Source organism: Scophthalmus maximus, chromosome 10, assembly GCF_022379125.1.
Source record: "Scophthalmus maximus strain ysfricsl-2021 chromosome 10, ASM2237912v1, whole genome shotgun sequence".
Lineage (NCBI taxonomy): Eukaryota > Metazoa > Chordata > Actinopteri > Pleuronectiformes > Scophthalmidae > Scophthalmus > Scophthalmus maximus.
Window position 1 is genome coordinate 22,231,936 of NC_061524.1, and position 20,226 is coordinate 22,252,161.

The window sequence follows — 20,226 nt, forward strand, 5'->3', positions numbered from 1 at the left end:
CGTGCAAGTGTCAGACATCCAGACACAAGGTCTTGATTAAACGGAGATGCATGCAAAGTCTACATCCAGTCTTTTCCAAGCAACATTTTCTTGAAACTCCAGCTCCTTAAATGTGAAGATTGGCTGCTTTTCTATGTCATTTTAAAAATTTTTTTTGCATAGTTGGTTGAATAAAATGAGTAATTTGAAGATGCCATCTTGGGTACTTGATTAATCAAGATGAGTCGAGACTCATCGACAGGCTATATAAAACAGTTATTAGTTTCAGACCAATCTGGTCATGCCAGAGGTTAGCACATACTTAGTGATGCAGGAAGCTTGGTAACAAAATGCCACTGTGACGTGTGATGAGACTCTAATATGAAGACTTCCTCCCTTTTTGAATATATAATTGTTCAACTTTGACACACAATGTTTTGCTGTTGACACAAGTATACGAAGCAAAAGCACTGTGTGAATTTACCGAGTAAATCCAGTGATTCTGCTGATTTTACACAAACAGACTCGGCTCTTTCTGCTGTGTGACCCAGCCTGACCCAGAATTTGTGATTAAACTCAACTCTTTTTCTCAAGGTCGCACTAAACGTTGCAGGAATGAAACGTACGACTTATCTGTGAGGGGAACACGTCTCTATACACTGATCTAAAAGCCTTTAACCTCCTCTTTTTCCCTTCGATCTCCCTGATGATGGTAGATTCACTCAATTGAAGGCCCCAACACTAACTGAGGAAGTGGGTCAGGGTGACGAGGCTAAAAAGTTTGTGAAGCGATCGCACATCGTTTCAGAGTCGCCCGAGTTTGAGCAGACGTCAGATTAGTGAGGGAAAATCTAGGGAGAAGGAAGGAGGGATGGGCGGGCGGGCAGTGATTAGCAAATCCTCGGCCGTTGAGACGATGATATGCTCGATTTGAAGAGGAATGCAGCTGGAGCGGAAAGCTGTGAGAGGAATAAAAAGGGATAAAGTGAGCGATTGTAGGGAAGCGCAGCAGAGAAATGCTTCACTTGCTGTAATGGATGTGAGTGTTTTGGCTCGGTGTTGGTGGTGAGCACAAAAACCTGTGCATGGGGGTTTGTGTCCTGAATACCTCCCTGTATTTATTTCTATATATCTATCTATCTATCTATCTATCAATCACAAAATTACGGTATATATGAAATGTCTTTATTATTAAACACCTCAAAACGGAAAATGTCATTACGAACAGAAGCTGCAACGGAATAAATAAAGATTTAAACATGGATATGAAGAGGTGATGATTTCAGAATTTCATGCCTCCACGCAGGCGACCGCTGTTCAAATTTTGCACAAACATCCAATTGGACTCGAGCAAGAGCCGATGAGAATTCTGTTCTCCGAGGTCATTGTGACTGTCAATCATGGTGGTTCTTTGGGCCATGACTCAAGAAGCTGAACGTTAATCGTCGCTCAGACACACAATTTTCAAAGTCGTAAGATCGCTGTACATACTTCACGACTTGCTGTCCTCTAATCGTGAAGCTTTCAGTCCTCCTGCTGTTCACACTACCTGACTTAAAGGCGACAGGGGGGTCGCACACTACACAAACCTTCACCCGGAGAAATCCTCAACAAGGTGTCTCTGGTCTCCAAAGTACGTTATGTCACGAAAGCACATGCGAGAAGTGACACTGGAGTTCCTCCCAGGAACTTTTGGTGCATTAAACAAATAGAGTCTGGCCGATATAATTTTTTGCGGGTTGATACTGATATTGGAAGGAAAAAAAATCTGATACGATGTTTAAAATAATTGTTAATGATCCCTAAGGTGTCATAATCAAACTCTAAGGACAAAGAAATGTAACTGTGGCTTGATATTTTGCTGTTTAACCATAATTGTTATTATATATAACTATAAATAAGAAGAAAACACAAGTACAACCAAACATATTGAACTTAGATAGATCGAATTTTGAACAGGATTTTTTTATCACTTTCTTTAACATGGCGAGATAGGATGTTATTACTGGCGGAGTTATCCCCTATCTGAGTGCCCTTCTAGTTTGCCCAATTTAAAAGATACTTATCAAAAATATTGTTTTGTTTTTACAAAAAATTGATTTTGTCGGCGGCAGCGGATAGCTCAGGTGGTAGCAGCAGCTTTAGTCCTCCTGCAGCAGCTGAGTGTCTTCCCCACTCTGTCCCCCTTTAAGGCTAACAACTCTACTGTCAATAAAGGCTTAAAAGGCCCCAAAAATATATTTAAAAAAAGAGAATTTGTCAATATGTCAGTCTCACTTTCTTTTAAACTTTTATAAGTCAGTATTTCACGTGTACCATGATGGATGTGGTTGGGCTCACAGACACAGTGAAGCGGACATCAGAGGCCGAGGTTTCCTCCCTGCTATGGACAAACTTATGTCCAACCCTGAAGCTCTCTCATAGCCGTATCTAGGGCAGACACAGTTTGCCCTCCTCTCTGGGGGAAAAAACAGCAACGTTAAATTTGGGGTTTGCTGGGAAAGATATAGACGCAGTGTTTACAGCGGTCGCATGGCCTCCGAGGGCCGGCTTTAATTGGCATTACTGTCCCAGACTGTGCAGGAGCAGAGATAGAAAATGATCAGATTTCCTGGAATGTTTTTTTTCAAATCAGGTCACTTTGAAAACAGATACTGTCACCTACACTCCCCTCCTCCTCATTTTATGTTATTTGTGGCAGATGAAGAGGTTTGTGATGAAAGGAGGGCATTCTTGTCATCCCTCCATGGATGAATGTAGGTGGACCAGGCGTCAGGAGAAGATGTGAGATACGAATATTGCATCATTTTCCCAACTCAGTTTAGATGAAATGGCCCACTTCTGTACATGGTGAGGGTTCGAGGCTTTTGTAGTTCTGCCAGGATTATTACTAGTTCAAGAAAACATGACTATATAACACCAATTCTGGACTGACTGCATTGAATTCCACTTAGTTTTCACTATAGCTGTGTCCCAATTCCTCCTTCGGAGGACGTAGCTACACCGAGAAGGCCGAACCTTAGGCGGTCTGGTCTGCGTGCACAATTATTAGGCAAGTGAGTATTTTGACCATATCATAATTTGTATGCATATTTTCCAACTCCAACCTGTATAAACTTGAGTGCTTAATGGATTTGAGCATATCAGGTGATGTGTATTTGTGTAATGAGGGAGGGTGTGCCCTAAGGAGATCAACACCCTATATCAAGGTGTGCATAATTATTAGGCAGCTTCTTTTCCCTAGGCAAAATGGTTCCAAAAAGAGATTTGACTGACTCTGAAAAGTCAACAAGTGTAAAAAAATCTTTCAGAGGGATGCAGCCATTTGACATTGCAAAGATATTGGGGTGTGATCACAGAACTATCAAACGTTTTGTTGCAAAAAGTCAACGGGGTCGAAAGAAACGTGTAGAGAGAAAAAAAGACGCAAATTAACTGCCAAAGATTTACGTTTTATGGACTGATGAAATGAGAGTGACTCTTGATGGACCAGATGGATGGGCCCGTGGCTGGATCAGTAATGGGCACAAAGCTCCACTTCGATGCAGACGCCAGCAAGGTGGAGATGGGGTTCTGGTATGGGCTGGTATCATTAAAGATGAGCTAGTTGGACCTTTTTGGGTTGAAGATGGACTAAAAATCAACTCCCAGAACTACTGCAGTTTTTAGAGGACACTTTCTTCACGCAGTGCTCCAGAAAAAAGCCTGCATCTTTCAAGAAGACCATGATTTTTATGCAGGACAATGCTCCATCACATGCATCAAAGTACTCCAATGCATGGCTTGCCAGTAAAGGCCTTAAAGATGACAGGAAAATGACATGGCCCCCTTCCTCACCTGACTTAAACCCTATTGAGAACTTGTGGGCTCTTCTTAATGGGAGATTTACCATGAAGGAAAACAGTACACCTCTCTGAATAGTGTCTGGGAGGCTGTGGTTGCTGCTGCACTAAAAGTTGATCATCAACAGATAAAGAAATTGACAGACTCCATGGATGGAAGGCTTGTGACGGTTATTGAAAAGAAGAGTGGCTATATTGGTCACTGATTTTTTGGGGGGAAATGTAAGAAATGTTTATTTGTATATTTAGAGTTGTTTGTTCATTATTTTCACTTTAACAGATGACAATAAACAAGTGAGATGGGAAAATATTCATTTTTCATTTAGTTGCCTAATAATTCTGCGCACCAATATTTGCCTAATAATTCTGCACACTGAGATATTCTCTTAAGAAAGACAGAACTTCACTTTTACTTTCTTAAATATTCAGGTTTGAGCTTTGTTAACATTTGGATTGAGCGAGAACGCTGTAGTTGTTAAATAATAAAATGAATCCTCAAAAATACAACTTGCCTAATAATTGTGCACGCAGTGTAAAGGTCAACATTTTCACCCTTACTGCTGTCGCCTAGCAGTGGAGCTGCACAGCAGGAGAAATCACAAAAATTATGGAACCAGACAGAAATTTTGAACCCCCCCAAAACGGCTATACAAATGCTGTTTTCCACCATTTATATATTTAAAAAATCCCACTAACACAGAATTCTTTTCCTTTGATCTTCACTGCTTTTCAGCCAATCAGCATTCACACAGTAATTTAATCTGTCTTTGATTTCACATTACACGTGAGATCAAATACATTTTAAGGCTGTATATATAGGTAGACCTCAAAGCAGACAGAAAGTGCATATGGAGAGAGTGGCACACAACACAGTAATCGAGATTATGGAGAACCAAAACAATGCCGCGATTATGGAGGACATAACAGATTCTGGGATGTGCAAGGACAGAAAAGACAGGGAGTATGTGGAGGACACAACAGAGTCTGTGACAAGTGAGGAAAGAAACGTGGAGGACACAACAGATGAAGTTCCATTTTTCAAGACGGAGAAGCAGCTCTGTGAGTTTGTCGTCTTGGTGATCATGCAAGTCCTGAAGAAGTCTGGCACGCTAAAGGACTCCAACATGGAGATGTTGCTCTGCCACATTCAACGACTGGTACTCAAGACCATGCAGGGACTCCCTGTCATGGAGTTGCAGCTTCCCAATGGGGACAGCAAGGAAGTGGCTAAGGCTGTGGTTACCGAGCTTCGGGCCAAGTATGGCAAGACGCTTAAATACATGCTACTTCTACAAGATCTGTGTGTGGAAGATGTCATCATTGAGTGCTTTCAAGCACATATCAGAGGACCGACGAATCCCCGCTGTGGGAAAAGCACATTGGACAACATCATCTTGGGTTTAGTGTTAGGATCACTATTTGTAATTTCAATTGTAATCATCATCGAGTTTGCTCTAAGTATCGTATAGGGCACTGAGCAGCTCACTCTCTATTTTCTTATTACATTGTCCCCTTGTGCTGCTACACTTCTGTGCTGCTGTGTCAGATTTTGGAACTGCCCTACAGGGGATCAATAAAGGTTCATCTCTATTATTTTAAGGTCTTGACCTCACTATGTAAAGTGCCTTTGGATAAAGTATATCGTAATTTGGCGCTATACAACTGAAGTGAGTTGACTATGTATATCAAGGATTTACTAACTTTTATCTAATGAAAACTTCCCATCTTGGCTAAAATGATGTGATGTGTCCTTGAGCAGCGAGTCTGGCTTCAGATGTGACAGTAATTATATACTTTAATTTTGCCATTAATGTTAAGAAATTAAAGCTCCGCTGTGAGAGCTGAAATGTATTAAAAAGAAAAAGGTTTGGTTTCAAGATGAGAGGAAAAATCTGGTTTGACTTGGTGAATTTGGTTCGACTAGGTGAATATTCCAAAGTGAAATGGAAGCAGCATCACTGGGTGGTGATGCTAATGAGTGTACGTTTTCATGTACATACATTAACATCAGTACCTTACTACCTCTGCCAGTGAGGTTATGTTTTCACCTTAGTAGGTCGGCCAAATCAAACCAAGACTACCTACCAATTATTACATTTTCGATTGGAGGGAATTAGAAATAAATGCCCATTAGCTTCTCCAGTTGAGGTAAATAAAGGCCCTGGTCAGAAAATAGCTTGTTCACCAGAGGGTGCTTACAAGTTTGTTCTTTCAACTTTAAAATGTCCCACTCAGCCGAGTCTTAAAAACGATCCTCGCAAAAATTTGACATTTTCATTAGCGTTTGTTTGTCTGTTTGTATGTCAGTTAGCAGGATTACGCAAAAACTACAGAAGCGATTTCCGTTAAATTTTGTGGAGGGCTAGGGCATGACCCAGCGAAGAACCCCTTCAGGGGATCTGAACATACGTGCGGATCCGGCGCTTTCTTTAAGTTGGCAAGGTAGATGATAGCCTTGGCAGAGGTATGTAGGCCTACTCTCCGAGGACCCCAAAAAAACTAAAAGCCAATTTATCGTCACCAGTTTGTCAACATAATTTACGTAATCCAAATCCAGTGTCAGTCGTGCTATAATTTATCATTTCACACACTGACCTAAAAAAATAAAGATCGTTGTATGAGGGTTTTCCCTTTTTTTCTGCCCCACATTGTTGGACTAATCCAACATGAAAAGAATCTCCTCAACAACTTAAAATTGGCTCATTTAGTTATTTTAAACAAATGTTTTTTAATCCTCTTTCTATGTAAGAGATAATTAGGTGACAACATTCATAAGAGATCATAATAAACCTGTGAATGAAAATGCTGATGTTTAATCAGAGATGAGACGGACGTGGAAAATTGCAAACAAACCAGCAAGGTTGTTTTTTTTTCTTTATGAAGGTGGTTTCAACGTAAAGAGTATTGATTTAAAAGAAACAGTTAACCAGGATTTGATAATAATAAATATAATGTAAACCTGACCCAGTTAGATCTGAAGGATAAACACAATCTTTTTTGCCCTGAGCAAAGCTCAGCTTTTTGAAGCACTGCATTACTTAACGCAACCGCTGCCCTCTGGAAACTCGTCTCTCTGAAAGTTTCATCGGCGGCACCTATGGCGATTAAAACATGAAGCCGAAGTGCAAATGAGAGGAACAAGGAGGGGGCGAGAGCGGAGGACGACGGGAAGGAAATAGAGGAACATGCAAGGAGACAGGTAAAAGACAGAAATGAAGGGGGAGAGCGATGGAGTGGAAGAGACGGGCCAATAAGAAAAGAGGGAGTAAATGGGCAAAACTGGATCAGTGACGGAGGAGGAAGAAAGAGGGCAAGAAAAACATCTTGAGTGACTAAAGGAAAAGGGACAGAAAGGAAGAGCTTATTCAGGAAAGGCACAGGACGAGTGAAACAAAAAAATGAAAAGACGGAGAAATAGGACACTTTAGTCCTCCAGTCCCGCTTGGTGATTTGTGATGATGTTCGTGTTGTATTTTTGGTCTGCGGCTGTGTTAGTTCCGGTGAAGTGGAATCTTGGTGCTCAAGAAACAAATAATTTGAAATAAGACTGTTTCCCTTTGCACAAAAAGGCAATACAGCTTTGATGTCACCAAGGGGCAATTTGGTTTCCCCCCTGAAAGTAGAGGAATCAAATTCTCAGTCGACTGAGGTTTTGTTCAAATCGAGCATTCCACCTCTGGGTGTATTTAGGTCAAGGAAGCCAGGGACCTGGACCCAGGGTGAGTCTGGGAGAGACGGATGTAGCTGCACGGTCATGCTCCGAGATAATGTCATTTTCTGCTGTCTGCTCACAGCAACTTAATACGCCGTTAGCCTAGTTGGCACTTGTTAGCTCTGAGAATAACTTTCCTCTACGTGAACAATGCGGTCCAGCTGATCCCTGTTCAAAGATGTGGCAGTCCAATAAATCAGTGCTTGATAGTCTTGATAAAAGGAGAGGAACAGGTCGTCGAAGAAAGGCGTTGAACGGCCAAATCTGATTCGACTGCAAAATTCTTAGGTGCTGACAGTCGAGATGAAGTCCTTCACCTGGTTTGTGTTCTGGTTTGATCGTTGCCCATCATGATTATTCAGAAGCTATTGGACCTTACTTTTAGACGAATAGGCCAACCGTGCGATTCTGAGCCGCTCATTGATATTTATGATCAGAAATAGGTGTGGCCGGGGGCAAATGGACTCTGTGACGGACGTTTTAAGCTTTTAATTTCTTTCATCATCTTTGCTTCGCCTTCCCTTCCACTCTTCTCTCCCACTCGTTCATCTTGTCACAAGCCCCCCTGTCAACCCGCCGCCGGCTAAAGGAGGACGGCGCTGATGTTTAAATCGCGTGTAGCTGACATGTTGACAATGCGATGAAAAAAGTAGGACAAAGAGGCATAAAAGGGAACGAAAATGGAACAATAAATCCCTTCTGTTCATACTGTATTTAGTTGTTGGCCAGTTGTTGTGCTTCAGATGCTCCTGCGACGCTTCTGACACGCTTCATGCTTTTATTTTCTCTTTTGCTTTCATTTATAAAAGTCAATAACCATGAAAAACCGACGCTTTGCTTTGCTGGAATATGCAGCACAAAGAAGTGTATCTGTCCAGTTAAAGGACCCTGTGGTATATCTTATTTATTTTCTCTGCTCTCCTCTTATCAAGCCCCCCGAGCAGAGTGTGACGGAATGAGGCAGGCGGAGCGGGGAGGATGGATGGCGGGAGCGTGGGTGAGCCTGTGTGGGATGGAATTCTCATAGGCAACGTGACAGGCGAGGAGGACAAGGAGGGAAAACAAGACTTAAACTGCAGCACACGTGTCCATGTGAGACTGTGATCGTTCAGCGGGATGACGAATGAAGAGAAAAACAGCGTTCGTTGCTTTTCTTAGACCTTTATCACCAGCGGGCTGGAAAGTTTGGCAATGAAAAGGAAATACAATTAATGTTCTGAAATGAAATCTGATAGTATAAAAAGTATTGGTTTGTTTAGTTAGCTTTTGCCTTGCAGTAACAGCCCCTTGCCAGTAGGAGGGGTGCAGTACCCCTGAGCACCCCTTGTTCTTACAGTTTTAACAAGGTCATTTTTAATCTGTTAACTGTCCCAATCAAAAATAACCTCCCCGACACTGATGAAAATGATGATATCCTCTGGGGATCATGAATCGATGCCTGCAGTTCACTTCCAACTTCACTATTGGTGGTCACTCCAAACGCAAAGTGAATTTTTGTATCAAGTTCCTAATCATTTGTGCTTATTCGTATGAAATAAGGCAATAAACACTTTCTTCCTTCCACTCCGACAAACACATATACACACGCACACAAACACACACACACACACACACACACACACACACAAACATGAACTATTGAATGTAAATCTTAAAAGTCAGACAGGAATGCTGATGGGAAAGCCACACAAAGTGGTTGTGCTAACTGGGGCCAAAGTTAGTGTCCAACTTCCTCGGTCACATCCTGTCAAGCCCTCTCCTTCTTCACCCGGTCACGATACAAATAACATCTCGCGTCACAAAAGCTTGGGCTGCCCACACACAGCCACAATAGTTTTGTCCTCCGTGTCTGTTACAACGTCAGGACCACTGACGACAGTGATGTAGGGAGGATCTCAACGCCAATTGTATTTAGCGAATATTCGCTCGAGTTGAAATATTTTCAAGTGAAGGCAAATTACGCATGTATCGTGTCAGGCCATTCACGTCTAGTCGCATCCATGCAAGTATGTAACAAACCACACAAAACAGGAGACGAGTTGAGTTTTGTTGGTCAACTCACTTCTTTCTGACAGGAAATAAATGTATTACCTGCCAGAATAATTGCTGTCTTTAATGTTGCCCGGGCCCTAGCATGGCAGATAGTAACATACAATGCCGGAGACATTACTGTAGGTAAGCAGCCAGGCGGCGCGGAATACAACGCCGACCACATGACGGCAACAATGCTGAGGTTGTGTGGATCCTGCTATGCTGGCACGTTGATGTTAGTCCATAATGAAATTACACCGAGCATAGGATGATGTCTGAGCATCTGCAGAGCTGAGCTCTTTCAGCTGTGGACTGAAACAGCTGACTACTAACACCTTTTTTGCGCATATCCAATGTATTTTCAATCAAGGTTGTGCTGTATAATGTAAATGAAAAGAACTGGCAAAGAGACAATTTGTTCATGTGAGGATACTCCCATAGACACATTGGTTGTGTGTATTTATTTAATATCCCTGGTTGTAAATAAACTCATTATTGGCAATGATGCAAATTGATTGGATTTACAGAAATGTCATCAATAACCCATCTACCAAAATTATAGAAACCATCTTTGGGGAAAAGTTTATTGACGTACTTTGACTTTTTGTCTGCTGATATATAGAGAGAAAGAAATCACGTGATAGTCAGTGCTATCACGTGATTTAACTTTTGCCTTGCAGTAACAGCCCCTTGCACTATAACAGTACTATACCCAACTTATAACATTACTGTATTTAACTTTTCTGTAACAGTACTTCATTTCACTTCATAATAACATTACTGTAGTTAACTTTACCATAACAGTAACAGTACTATACGTAATTTTATTATAACAGTACTGTATTTAACTTTATTGTAACCGTACAAAGGCATTTTATTTAAGTACACAGTAGAAGACTTCTATATTCATACTGACTTTAAGTGTTGAAAATAGATTTTTGCTTTCAGATGGAGTTGAGGGGTTTATAAAAGTGATGCTGCTGAAATAAAAGTCAGACTGACTGACGTGTGATGTGAATTCCTTTTGGAAATATGACTTTTTCCCTGGGTCAACCTCAAAAATATACATTTCCCGTAATTACTTCAGGTGGCAACTGTTTAAAATTAAAAGAATATGGAGAAATCAGGGCATCGGTTAGCCCGCTTAGTAGCGCCAGCGCCCCATGTGTGGAGGCTTGAGCGATTAGTCAGTGAATTGAAATGAATCTACAACAGATATAATGTGATAATGGCCACCTGTTAATGATTCTCTCTGTGGTGGCTTTCCTGCAGGCCCAGCTGGAGGCGCAGAAGGCCACGCAGGACTTCCAGAGAGCCACCGAGGTTCTGCGGGCAGCGAAGGAGACCATCTCCCTGGCCGAGCAGAGGCTCCTGGAGGAGGACAACCGGCAGTTTGACTCGGCGTGGCAGGAGATGCTGAACCACGCCACCCAGAGGGTGAGGAGCAAAAAAATCTTACAATTATTATTATTATTATTACTAAACTCTACTCAAACAAATATTATTATTATTATTATTATTATTATTACTAAACACTACTCACATTTCACTTTATTATTGTAAAAAACCTGCGACCTTCCACTAATGGGACACTTCTACTTAGTTTGTTCGCTTATTAAGACTTTTCACAAAATTCAAGGTTGATGGAACATTGCAAGAGTGAAGTGAACAGAATATTTTCAGCCTCAGTGCGCTGCTGACAGAGAGTTCTGATTGGCTGTCACAGGTGATGGAGGCGGAGCACACCAAGACGAGAAGCGAGCTGCTGCACAAGGAGACGGCAGCAAAATATACAGCGGCGATCAGTCACATGAAGCAGCTGGAGAAAAAACTCAAACGCACCATCAACAAATCCAAGTAAGAGCCTCAGTTTGAAATTGCCTCGGTCCAAGTCCCGTCTGCTAACAGGGAGGGGTCGGGGCTTATGACCTATACTACAGCCAGCCACCAGGGGGCGATCAGGATGATTTGGCTTCACTTTTGGGAGGTGTCATGTCGTCCATCATCATTTACAGTTATTGGTTCAAACCTGTCAAACAAAAAATTCTAAACCACAGTGCAGATAAACAAAACAGTTTTGTATCTAGAGACAAATCTACCTGATCAAACAGGCAGTGAAACTTCTCACACTAGTCACACTGTACAACAGTGTTTTCATCAGCTCTTGTTTCCTGCCTGGTTTTAATATTTGGACATTGATTGTGTTCTGTGCTGGAACGAGGGGCCGGGCTGCCGAGCCTGTTAACGCAGACTGTCACTGCACTGCCCTTGGCTGACGTTAGCCAAATGTTCCGCTGCTCACAAAGAAGTAATGTCTTGTGCTTTTGCCAGCACCATCACCACGGAGTGAAAGATAAGCAGCCCACGAGTCTCCCTCGGATCCAGGACAGTCACTCTCCTGAAACACTGAGAGACCTGGAACGGTTCTCAAATCCAATGTTGAGTACTGATGTGGTCTGGTTGTCAGATTGCTCTTCTCTCTGCAGCTGAAGCAGTGAAACTCTGTCATAGCTCATAACCACCTCAGAACCAAACTGTCATTTCAAGAGTCAGGTTTTAAAGGTGTGTCTAAATCTGGTGCAGTCACGAGTTGATTTCCTCCGACAGTATCTCAAGTTCCTCAGAAAGCTCAGAAGCATCAATGTTCCCAGTTGACGTCTTTTGAAATAGAATTTTAAATGAATCAAAACTCCGGGACACTAAATTACAGATAGCGTGTTAGCCTCGGAGATAAGATTAGATAAGATAAGATGAGATGAACCTTTATTGATCCCCGAAGGGGAAATTCAAAATTGACACAGCAGCACATAAGTGTAGCAGGAGAGGGAAAATGTAATAATAGAATAAAGTAGAAAAGAAACAGAATCTAAGGTATGAAAGTACACAAGATATTTGCTCTCCGAGTGCACTGCTAGTATGTTTTCAAGAGGAATGAACATTTTACTCAACCAAACTTGAACTTCTGTTCCACCACATTTATTTTTCTGAATCCCGTCGCTTTGAATTATCAGCTGCAGCCGGGCAGCATCTCCATCCTGTTCTGCATCGCTCACTCATCCAGCATCACAACTCCTTTAACTCCAGGTTGCCATGGTGATGATGTGGGTACTGCTCTTTTCTGGGTTACGCTATATGTTTTCCCCTCTGATCGAATCTCTTCCTCTCTTCTCTCCCTCCCTCCTGACCCCTCCTCCTCCGCAGGCCCTACTTTGAGATGAAGGCGAAGTACTATCTGCAGCTGGAGGTACGTGGCCACTGCTCGGCTCTAACTAACCCGACCCCTTGACCCCACAGTTTGAAGGTCATGAGGACGCTGTTCTCTGGTGCCACTGTTTGTGTGTGCGCTGTTGGAGCTCGATCGGCGCTTAAATGCCAGTGTTCTTCCTGTCCTAACTTCGTTAAATGCTGCGATCAGATTGGAGTTGATTTGAAGAACAGAGAGCTACACTGCTGAGCTGGTAGCGTTCGACTGTAAATAAAGATGAACACTCCACTTCCTCCTAAAAAAAATATAGCTAAAATATCTCAGATACAGGCTCCGCCATCTTGTGCTGATGACATCGTTTTGAGTCAGAATCCGTGCAGTAGTGATCGTAGAGTGGAGCCGTGGTATAGAGGCCCCGCCCATACACGCTCTCAACAAATCACGAGTCAGTCTTAGCTGTCAATCATGACGTCTCAGCCCGATTTAATATCATTAAATAACTAATGAAAAGAAAACTGATCAGAAACATGGACACTTGAACAAACATCAGCGTGATAAGAACTACCTCAAATGACGGAAACCATCTTTGGAAACATTTATTTTACGTCTAGGTCATCTATTAACATTCATTAAAATGGCCGCTTGTTGTTCACGATCCTCCTCCCTCTTCGTTCTCATCCCTCCAGAACCTGAAGAAGAACGTGGACGAGCGGCAGGCCAAGTTGTCTCAGGCCAAAGGCGAGTACAAGGGGGCCCTCCGGAACCTGGAGGTGATCTCCGACGAGATCCATGAGCGACGACGGAGCTCCGTGATGGGACCCAGGGGGAGAGGCGTGGGCTCAGAGGGCGACAGTGTTTCCGGCGACTACATCGCCAGCTTCAAAATGGAGTCTGATGGAATATCCAGTGAGTACAGTGCGACATCTCTCACGTCAAACACAGTCTGACGAGGGTGTTTGTTTCATAAACTTCAAATGTTGGATTGAATCATGGGTCTTCAGCGTGACTCAATCGATTCTCCTGATGAGGTAAAAGGCCAATTAGTAAAGGTCAGACTTCCCCTTCCTGTTGCTCAGCTGTCGACCTGCACGGCAGCAGCTGCTCACCTGGTGACTCTAAATGTCAGAGAAATGTAATGAGATTTAGTCACTGTTGTGTCGCCATTAACCTCCTTTAGAGTTGGAGAGCAAAACAGACTAAACATGTTAGAAACGTTTTCTTCAAGCTGAAGTAGTTTTTTGTTTGGCGGTAATGAAAAGATAAGATCTTCTGGCTCTTGCAAAGCTGCGTGTGCACTTGTGGAGTATAGACAGACTCTTGAAGAGCAGCCCTTTCATCCCTATATTTGGGGAAACACAAACAGACAAAGAGCTCTTGTCTACTTCTCTGAATTCCTGGTTGTGATTCATGGAAAGTGATGGACCAAGAAAAAGAGAGAAAACAAGGTCAACCATTCACATTAAGTTAAATTCAGTTAGTTTAATCGAGGCAGTTTATTTCAAATGAATGAATATGTGAAAATAAGAAAAATATTTCCTAAATTGCATGAACATGTTGAAGCAAATCTACAGAAAGTCTGTAAAACAGAAATCTGCCTTTTTTGCATCCTGCTGGCCTTGACTAGGGAAGAAATAGGGTGACGTTACCATGGTAACCACGGAGCAGTGGAGCCATCCGATTCCAAAGCCTTAAAAAGTGATTGCAAGTAACACGTTAGCCCTTTAAAAGAAGGATATGAGAGATACTGACGGTGTGTTCGTGTGCTCTGATTTTGGTTGGGGCAAATTAAACACTGTGCTGGATCTGATGTGACAGTTTAGAGCATCTCAGTTCTTTTTGTATCCCTGTTTGCTCAGACTTTCTTTTTCTTCTCAACACCTTCCCTCTTCTCTTTCCACACCTCTTTCCTTCCTTCTCGTAACTCCATCTCCCTCCTGCAGTGGCGTCGGTGTGTTTCGATGACGAGGCGTGTGGCGGCAGTGGCAGCCTCATGTCCGAAGAAGACTCAGAGACTCGGTCCACCTGCAGCCTGGGCTCGTCTCCCAGCAGCCCACAGGATCTCATGTCGCCCTGCCCCTTTGCCAGCTCCTCCTCCTCCTCTTACACGTCCTCCTCCGACTCTCCATCACCGACCCCCTCCTCCTCCTCCTCCTCTCCTGGTCCTCCATTCAGGCCCTGCAGCCTGGATCTTCCCAGCACCGTGTCGTTGTCCGACTTCAGCCTGATCTCGCCGGTGCTCGGGCCTCGCAGCGAGTGCAGCGGAGCGTCGTCACCTGAATGCGACCTGGAGAGAGGTGGGCATATAAAAAACACTTACAAATATATTTGGTTTGGCGTCTTTGTGAGATATGCCAAATCTGATACTCAGATTTTTGTTATTCGCAAAGTTTGGACTTGAATTTTTGGTCATCCGCTTTAAGAAAAGGCTACTGCACCTTAGACTTCTCTGACATGGAGTCAATTTGTTTGGTTGAACCCATTAGTCTCCATCCCGTTGTGCGAGTTAAAAGACGACCGCCTGAAAAGTTTTCTATCACTTGACAAAGAAATGCTTCAAATTCTCTAATTTGAGCGCTTGGAATCAGCAAATATTTGTCATTTGTGCTCAGTAGATGACTTCAACAACTATTCAGTTTTCTACCAACTAAACTCTGAATTAAAGAGGAGGTCAATTTATTAATGATTGAATGAAATTCTACATCGACTGTTTTGGGGCATGTTAGATTTACTATCAGCTGTAAAATAAGTCCATGTGCAGCAAGTGCAGTAACACAGGAGAAGAGATGAGCACAGCTGGATGATGTTTGAGAATCTATTTTGGGTGAGATGTGCAATGCGTCGTGCTCGACTCACAAATGCTCCAGCGCAGCGGGAAATTGCTCAAAGTGACAGCGAGCCAAGTGCGTGTCACCTGCAGAGGTGAAACACGTTCACAACAGGCTCAGTGAATAACTCGGAGCTCGGTGGGTCTGTGCATTGTTCAGTGTCCGTGTTGTTGGAATAATGCATTTCCTTTGCAGTGAGGTTTTGCTTGAAATTTAGATTTTTCACCTGCCAGGCGTTTTTGACTACTCCCACCCAGGCTCTTGATGAGATAACACAAATGAAAACCATGAACCCTTCACTGACCTTCCTTGCTGCAGGTGACCGTGCAGAAGGTGCAGAGGGGGATCTGGATAATGCTCCCACCACCACGAGCAACAACAACAGCAGCAGCAGCAGCAGCAGCAGCAGCAGCAGCTCCGCTCCCACCGCGAAGAGGACCTTCAGCCTGGAGACACGCTTCAGCTTTCTCAATCTGCGACGCCCTCGCCCCGACAATGCAAAAAAACTGGACAGCTGTTCCCAAAAGGCCGAACCCGGGCAGGCCGGGGTCCTGGTCAAAGGAGTCTGATGGACAGGTAGCAACTCGTTGGCTGGATTCTGACTCTGACCCAACCATAAACTCTCATGAGCTGTTAAGACGCAAGCTGCCACAACTGCACTCCATTTCCAAACCCCGCTCTTATTGAAATTGTGTTGGTGATGGAAGAAAAATATAGTTAGAAATTGTTATTAATGTTATTAATGTTACCCCCCACCTCCACCCCCTGGCTGCCTGCGCACGAACAATGACTAGAGGATCATCTGGTATAACTGTTTCTGTTAAATGGCACTCGGCTTGCGGTAAACCACACAGACGTGATGTTCGGCTTGGTTCACCGGTCAAAAGAACCTGGATATGTTCATTGAAGAAGTTGGTCTCTTAACCTCCTGCTGTTCACTCCGTATTTGATATGATCATGTTGTATTGTACTCAAGCTGTGTGTGAATTTGATCCTTCAGACATTTACACTGTTACACGTTGGCTACATGACGTATAATTCGGGTATATTTGAGCTTCCTAATTTTTGCACCATCGTCATGATTTCAGCTGCACATTCAGCAAAGTCACTGATATTTGAGCACAATGTGTCCTTACAATAATAATGAGCGTATAATTACACATAAATGGCCAAATGTGATTAGGTACCATTAAATTCAAGTTCCCCATTCAGCATTGATCAGCAGTAAATACACATCTCAGCATTGGCTTTAATTAAATCTAAGCATCTATACATGTATTTGTCAAAGACTTTAACTTCTGTGAAAACTCATACATGCAGGCTGCTTAATAAACAGCTCATTCATAATAATATAGTCAAACACAGTTGTAATAATATATTAAATGCCTTCAGAAGTTAAAATTTTTGAGACAGACTGTATATTATTAAATATTTAACAGTTCTGCTTATAATTAGTCTGCTATGAACATTCATTAAATTTTATATTTTGTTTTTCAGTGCTTAATACGGGGCATCAAAGCAAAGTGTTACCTCTTATAATTAAGCTGAAAACCTGTGTTTGGCTTCCCTCTCTGCTTTAAAGTGAGGCCATGTAACTGTTTGTTTGTTGAAACAGTTTCTCTCACAAATCAAAAGTTACATTTATAATAAATGCAACACAAAATGAAATCAATAATTTCTGGTGTTTTGCTGCTACAGCCTTGTTTGGTCAGGTATGACCAGTAGCATACGACGGCAGCAAGTTAGCTGGTGTAAGCTGTTGATGTTAGAAAATCAATGTGTAACTTCTGAAAGAAGATATAATGTAACGCATTCTTTTCTTTTTACAAATGAAAAGTTAAATTAATAAAAAATTAAACACACTCCGGTCTTTGTGTGTCGACGTTACCGAGTCAGTTGACCGACTAAGATTCTTCTCTCTGAGTCTCTGTTACATTAAATCATGTCACAGAAAATTAAAAAAAGAAAAGGTCTCTCACTGAATTTATTCGGTTGTCCAGTTCAGCAGAAGGTAACATAAGCTCCCGCTAAGGTTCAAATATGCCAAATGTTTTCTGGTTGCAGCTTCTCAAGCGATAATTTGCTGCTTTTCTCAGTTTCATATCATTGTTCATAAATAAACTGTTTGGGTTAAGTTGGCTGGTAGTTATTGATTTTGTCACGTTGAACATAAAAACATTTGCAACGTTTCATAGACAAATTTTTTTTAAATCAATTAACCCAAAAAATAATTCACAGATGAATCGATGAAAGAAATAATCGTTAGTGATGTTATGTACAAAAGGCCCTTTTGACTGTAATATTGCTAATTTTATAGATACAGTAGATGGATACATATTTTATTGAACTGTAACTACAAGTTGCCAAATCAGGATTTGGGTGCACAACTACAAGGGGAAGTGGATCATAAACTGAGAATTAAGATGTTAATTCTCTCAACACTCTGACTTCTCATCTATAAGTTTTGCTCCTTAATGTGACGTCAAAGAGTTGAGCCTTCAAACAGTGAGACATGCTCAGCCTCTCTTCATCGTGGTACGTTCTTCAGGGCTCCATGCCGGAGTCCCCACATTGTCCTGCACACCCGATCATTATAAAAAACATGAACAATATTGAAAAGTAAACCAATGCAAGTAACATGGGGCGTCATACTACAAATGCTCCAAAGCTGGGGTCACGGTTTAATGTGATTATTGTAGAGACCATTCAGTGTGACACTGCACAGCACACTTCCTCCAAATACTTTAAAATAAAAGCGTGATGACTTAGCAACCAGTCAGAATATCATTAACATCAATCAGAATCTACATCTTAAGAAAAGCTTTAACTCATCGATGTTACATTTTCCCAGGGAACAAGATTATGTTATGATTGGTGTTATTACTGAAAATCCTCCCAGGTTTTGTGCAGGGTGTCCTTTACATCCAAAATGCTGTTTAAATCTATTTAAATTCCAAAGTGTCAAACATTGAATTTAAAGCCACAGTAATATTGGGCCACATCTGATGGTGAAGTTGCAAAACGCAACCAACTAATCCAGCCACGATTTTGTTTTCAACTACGCCAAGTGTTGCGTCGTTTTCTGCCGCTGCCGGTCGTGATTTCAGTCCGTTTCTTTTCTCACGAGGATTACTGCTCTCTTACCTTATTTTTCAATAGATAATGAGTATGATCCTCCATTCCGCCAACTCTGGCATCTCAAACTTGTTAGCCTGTACTTTCCACCAACACAGACACACTGAGGACGCGCGGCCGCTAATTCCTCTTCCATTTTTCCGACAGTGCAGAAAATTCAAGGCGCATGCCTGATACTTTTGTCCGTTTTGGGCCACCATAATCAATATGACGGAGCAAACGTGGCGGCATACAAGGAAGTCTGGTTCACCTATGTAACTATAATCATCTCATTGAAAGTTTAAGGGAAAACAGCGGTTCTGCGTTGCATGTGATTATACATATATGAACACACAGTTATGGACAATATATTCAAATTTTGTCAATAGGTTCCTCTAAATATTACACACTACAGCTTTAATGTTTGTCAGTCACCGCCAACCAGACTATTAGATAGATAGATAGGTATTCTATTGATTCCAAGCTGGCAAATTCAGGTGTTACAGCAGCAGATACACACAACACACCTTAGAAAATATACAATAAATACAAAAAAACGAATTTAAAAATATACAAGTTGCAAGAAAAAAAAAGAAGAAAAAAAGAAGTAAATAAATTTACATGAAAGAGTGCAGAAAGTGCAATCAGTCAGTTACCAGAAATGTGCAACCTGGTAACATTGGAGTCCAGAGTCTCTGTCAGACAGAGGCAAAGTGTTATGACGTCTTATATCTTGTGGCAGGAAAGACTTCCTGTAACGGTCCTTGTGACAGCGAAGCTGAATGAGTCTTTAGGAGAAGAAACAGTTTGTTCAGTGTCCTCTTCTCCTCCAAAGCTTCAAAAGTCTCCAGCTTGCAGCCTATTACGGAACCAGCCTTCTTAATCAGTTCATTACAGTTTTTCTTGATTGCTTACACACTATTCTTAGACTCACTAACTAAACATCCCAAACCAAAACGCCATGTACCAAAAGACAAAAACACAAATCCCATCATTTTTGTATCATTGGTTACACCATGTGCTCATTCAAGAAGCACTGCATTCAATATCATTAACTCAATTCATCACAACCTGAACACAGTTCCTCAGGAGTCAAAATTGTTCACACACCAATCATAACCTCAGGATAGATAGAGGAAAGGGCCATGGGGCAGTTTTGGAACAATGGATCCACAAAGGAAGAGGAGGAGGAGGAAGAGGAGGAAGGAGACAAATTGTTTCCGATGAATTTCATGCAACTCTTGTTGACCATGTCCTTGTCTATGGAATGTGGATAAGGGAGGCAGTGCAGCCAAATCTGAGCAACTTTACTGTAATATGAACCTTCAGAGAGAATAAGAGCTAAGTAATTTACAGTCCCGTACTCTGCGCTGTTACAGCACATACATGTACTGCTACTGTTGCTATGCTGTCTGAAATGCAATGAATTACTGAACCATATCACATACAGGTACAGCAATTTGTAGTTGCTTTATGCTCCTAGTTTGTAAATTGGATGGTATCCCATCAGTACTTCTA

The 20,226-nt window shown here is 42.1% G+C and overlaps 1 protein-coding gene across 1 annotated transcript in view; it reads left to right on the top strand.

Moving 5' to 3' along the window:
* Positions 1-17,732, top strand: part of sh3bp5b (SH3-domain binding protein 5b (BTK-associated)) — a 32,346-nt gene extending 14,614 nt beyond the window's left edge. Inside the window, exons 4-9 of the mRNA XM_035607482.2 lie at positions 10,837-11,001; positions 11,291-11,421; positions 12,766-12,808; positions 13,456-13,675; positions 14,710-15,063; positions 15,913-17,732. Coding sequence (XP_035463375.2) covers positions 10,837-11,001; positions 11,291-11,421; positions 12,766-12,808; positions 13,456-13,675; positions 14,710-15,063; positions 15,913-16,163 — 1,164 coding nt within the window. The 3' untranslated portion in view covers positions 16,164-17,732. The remainder of the gene's footprint in view (positions 1-10,836; positions 11,002-11,290; positions 11,422-12,765; positions 12,809-13,455; positions 13,676-14,709; positions 15,064-15,912) is intronic.
* The last annotated feature ends 2,494 nt before the right edge of the window (positions 17,733-20,226 follow it).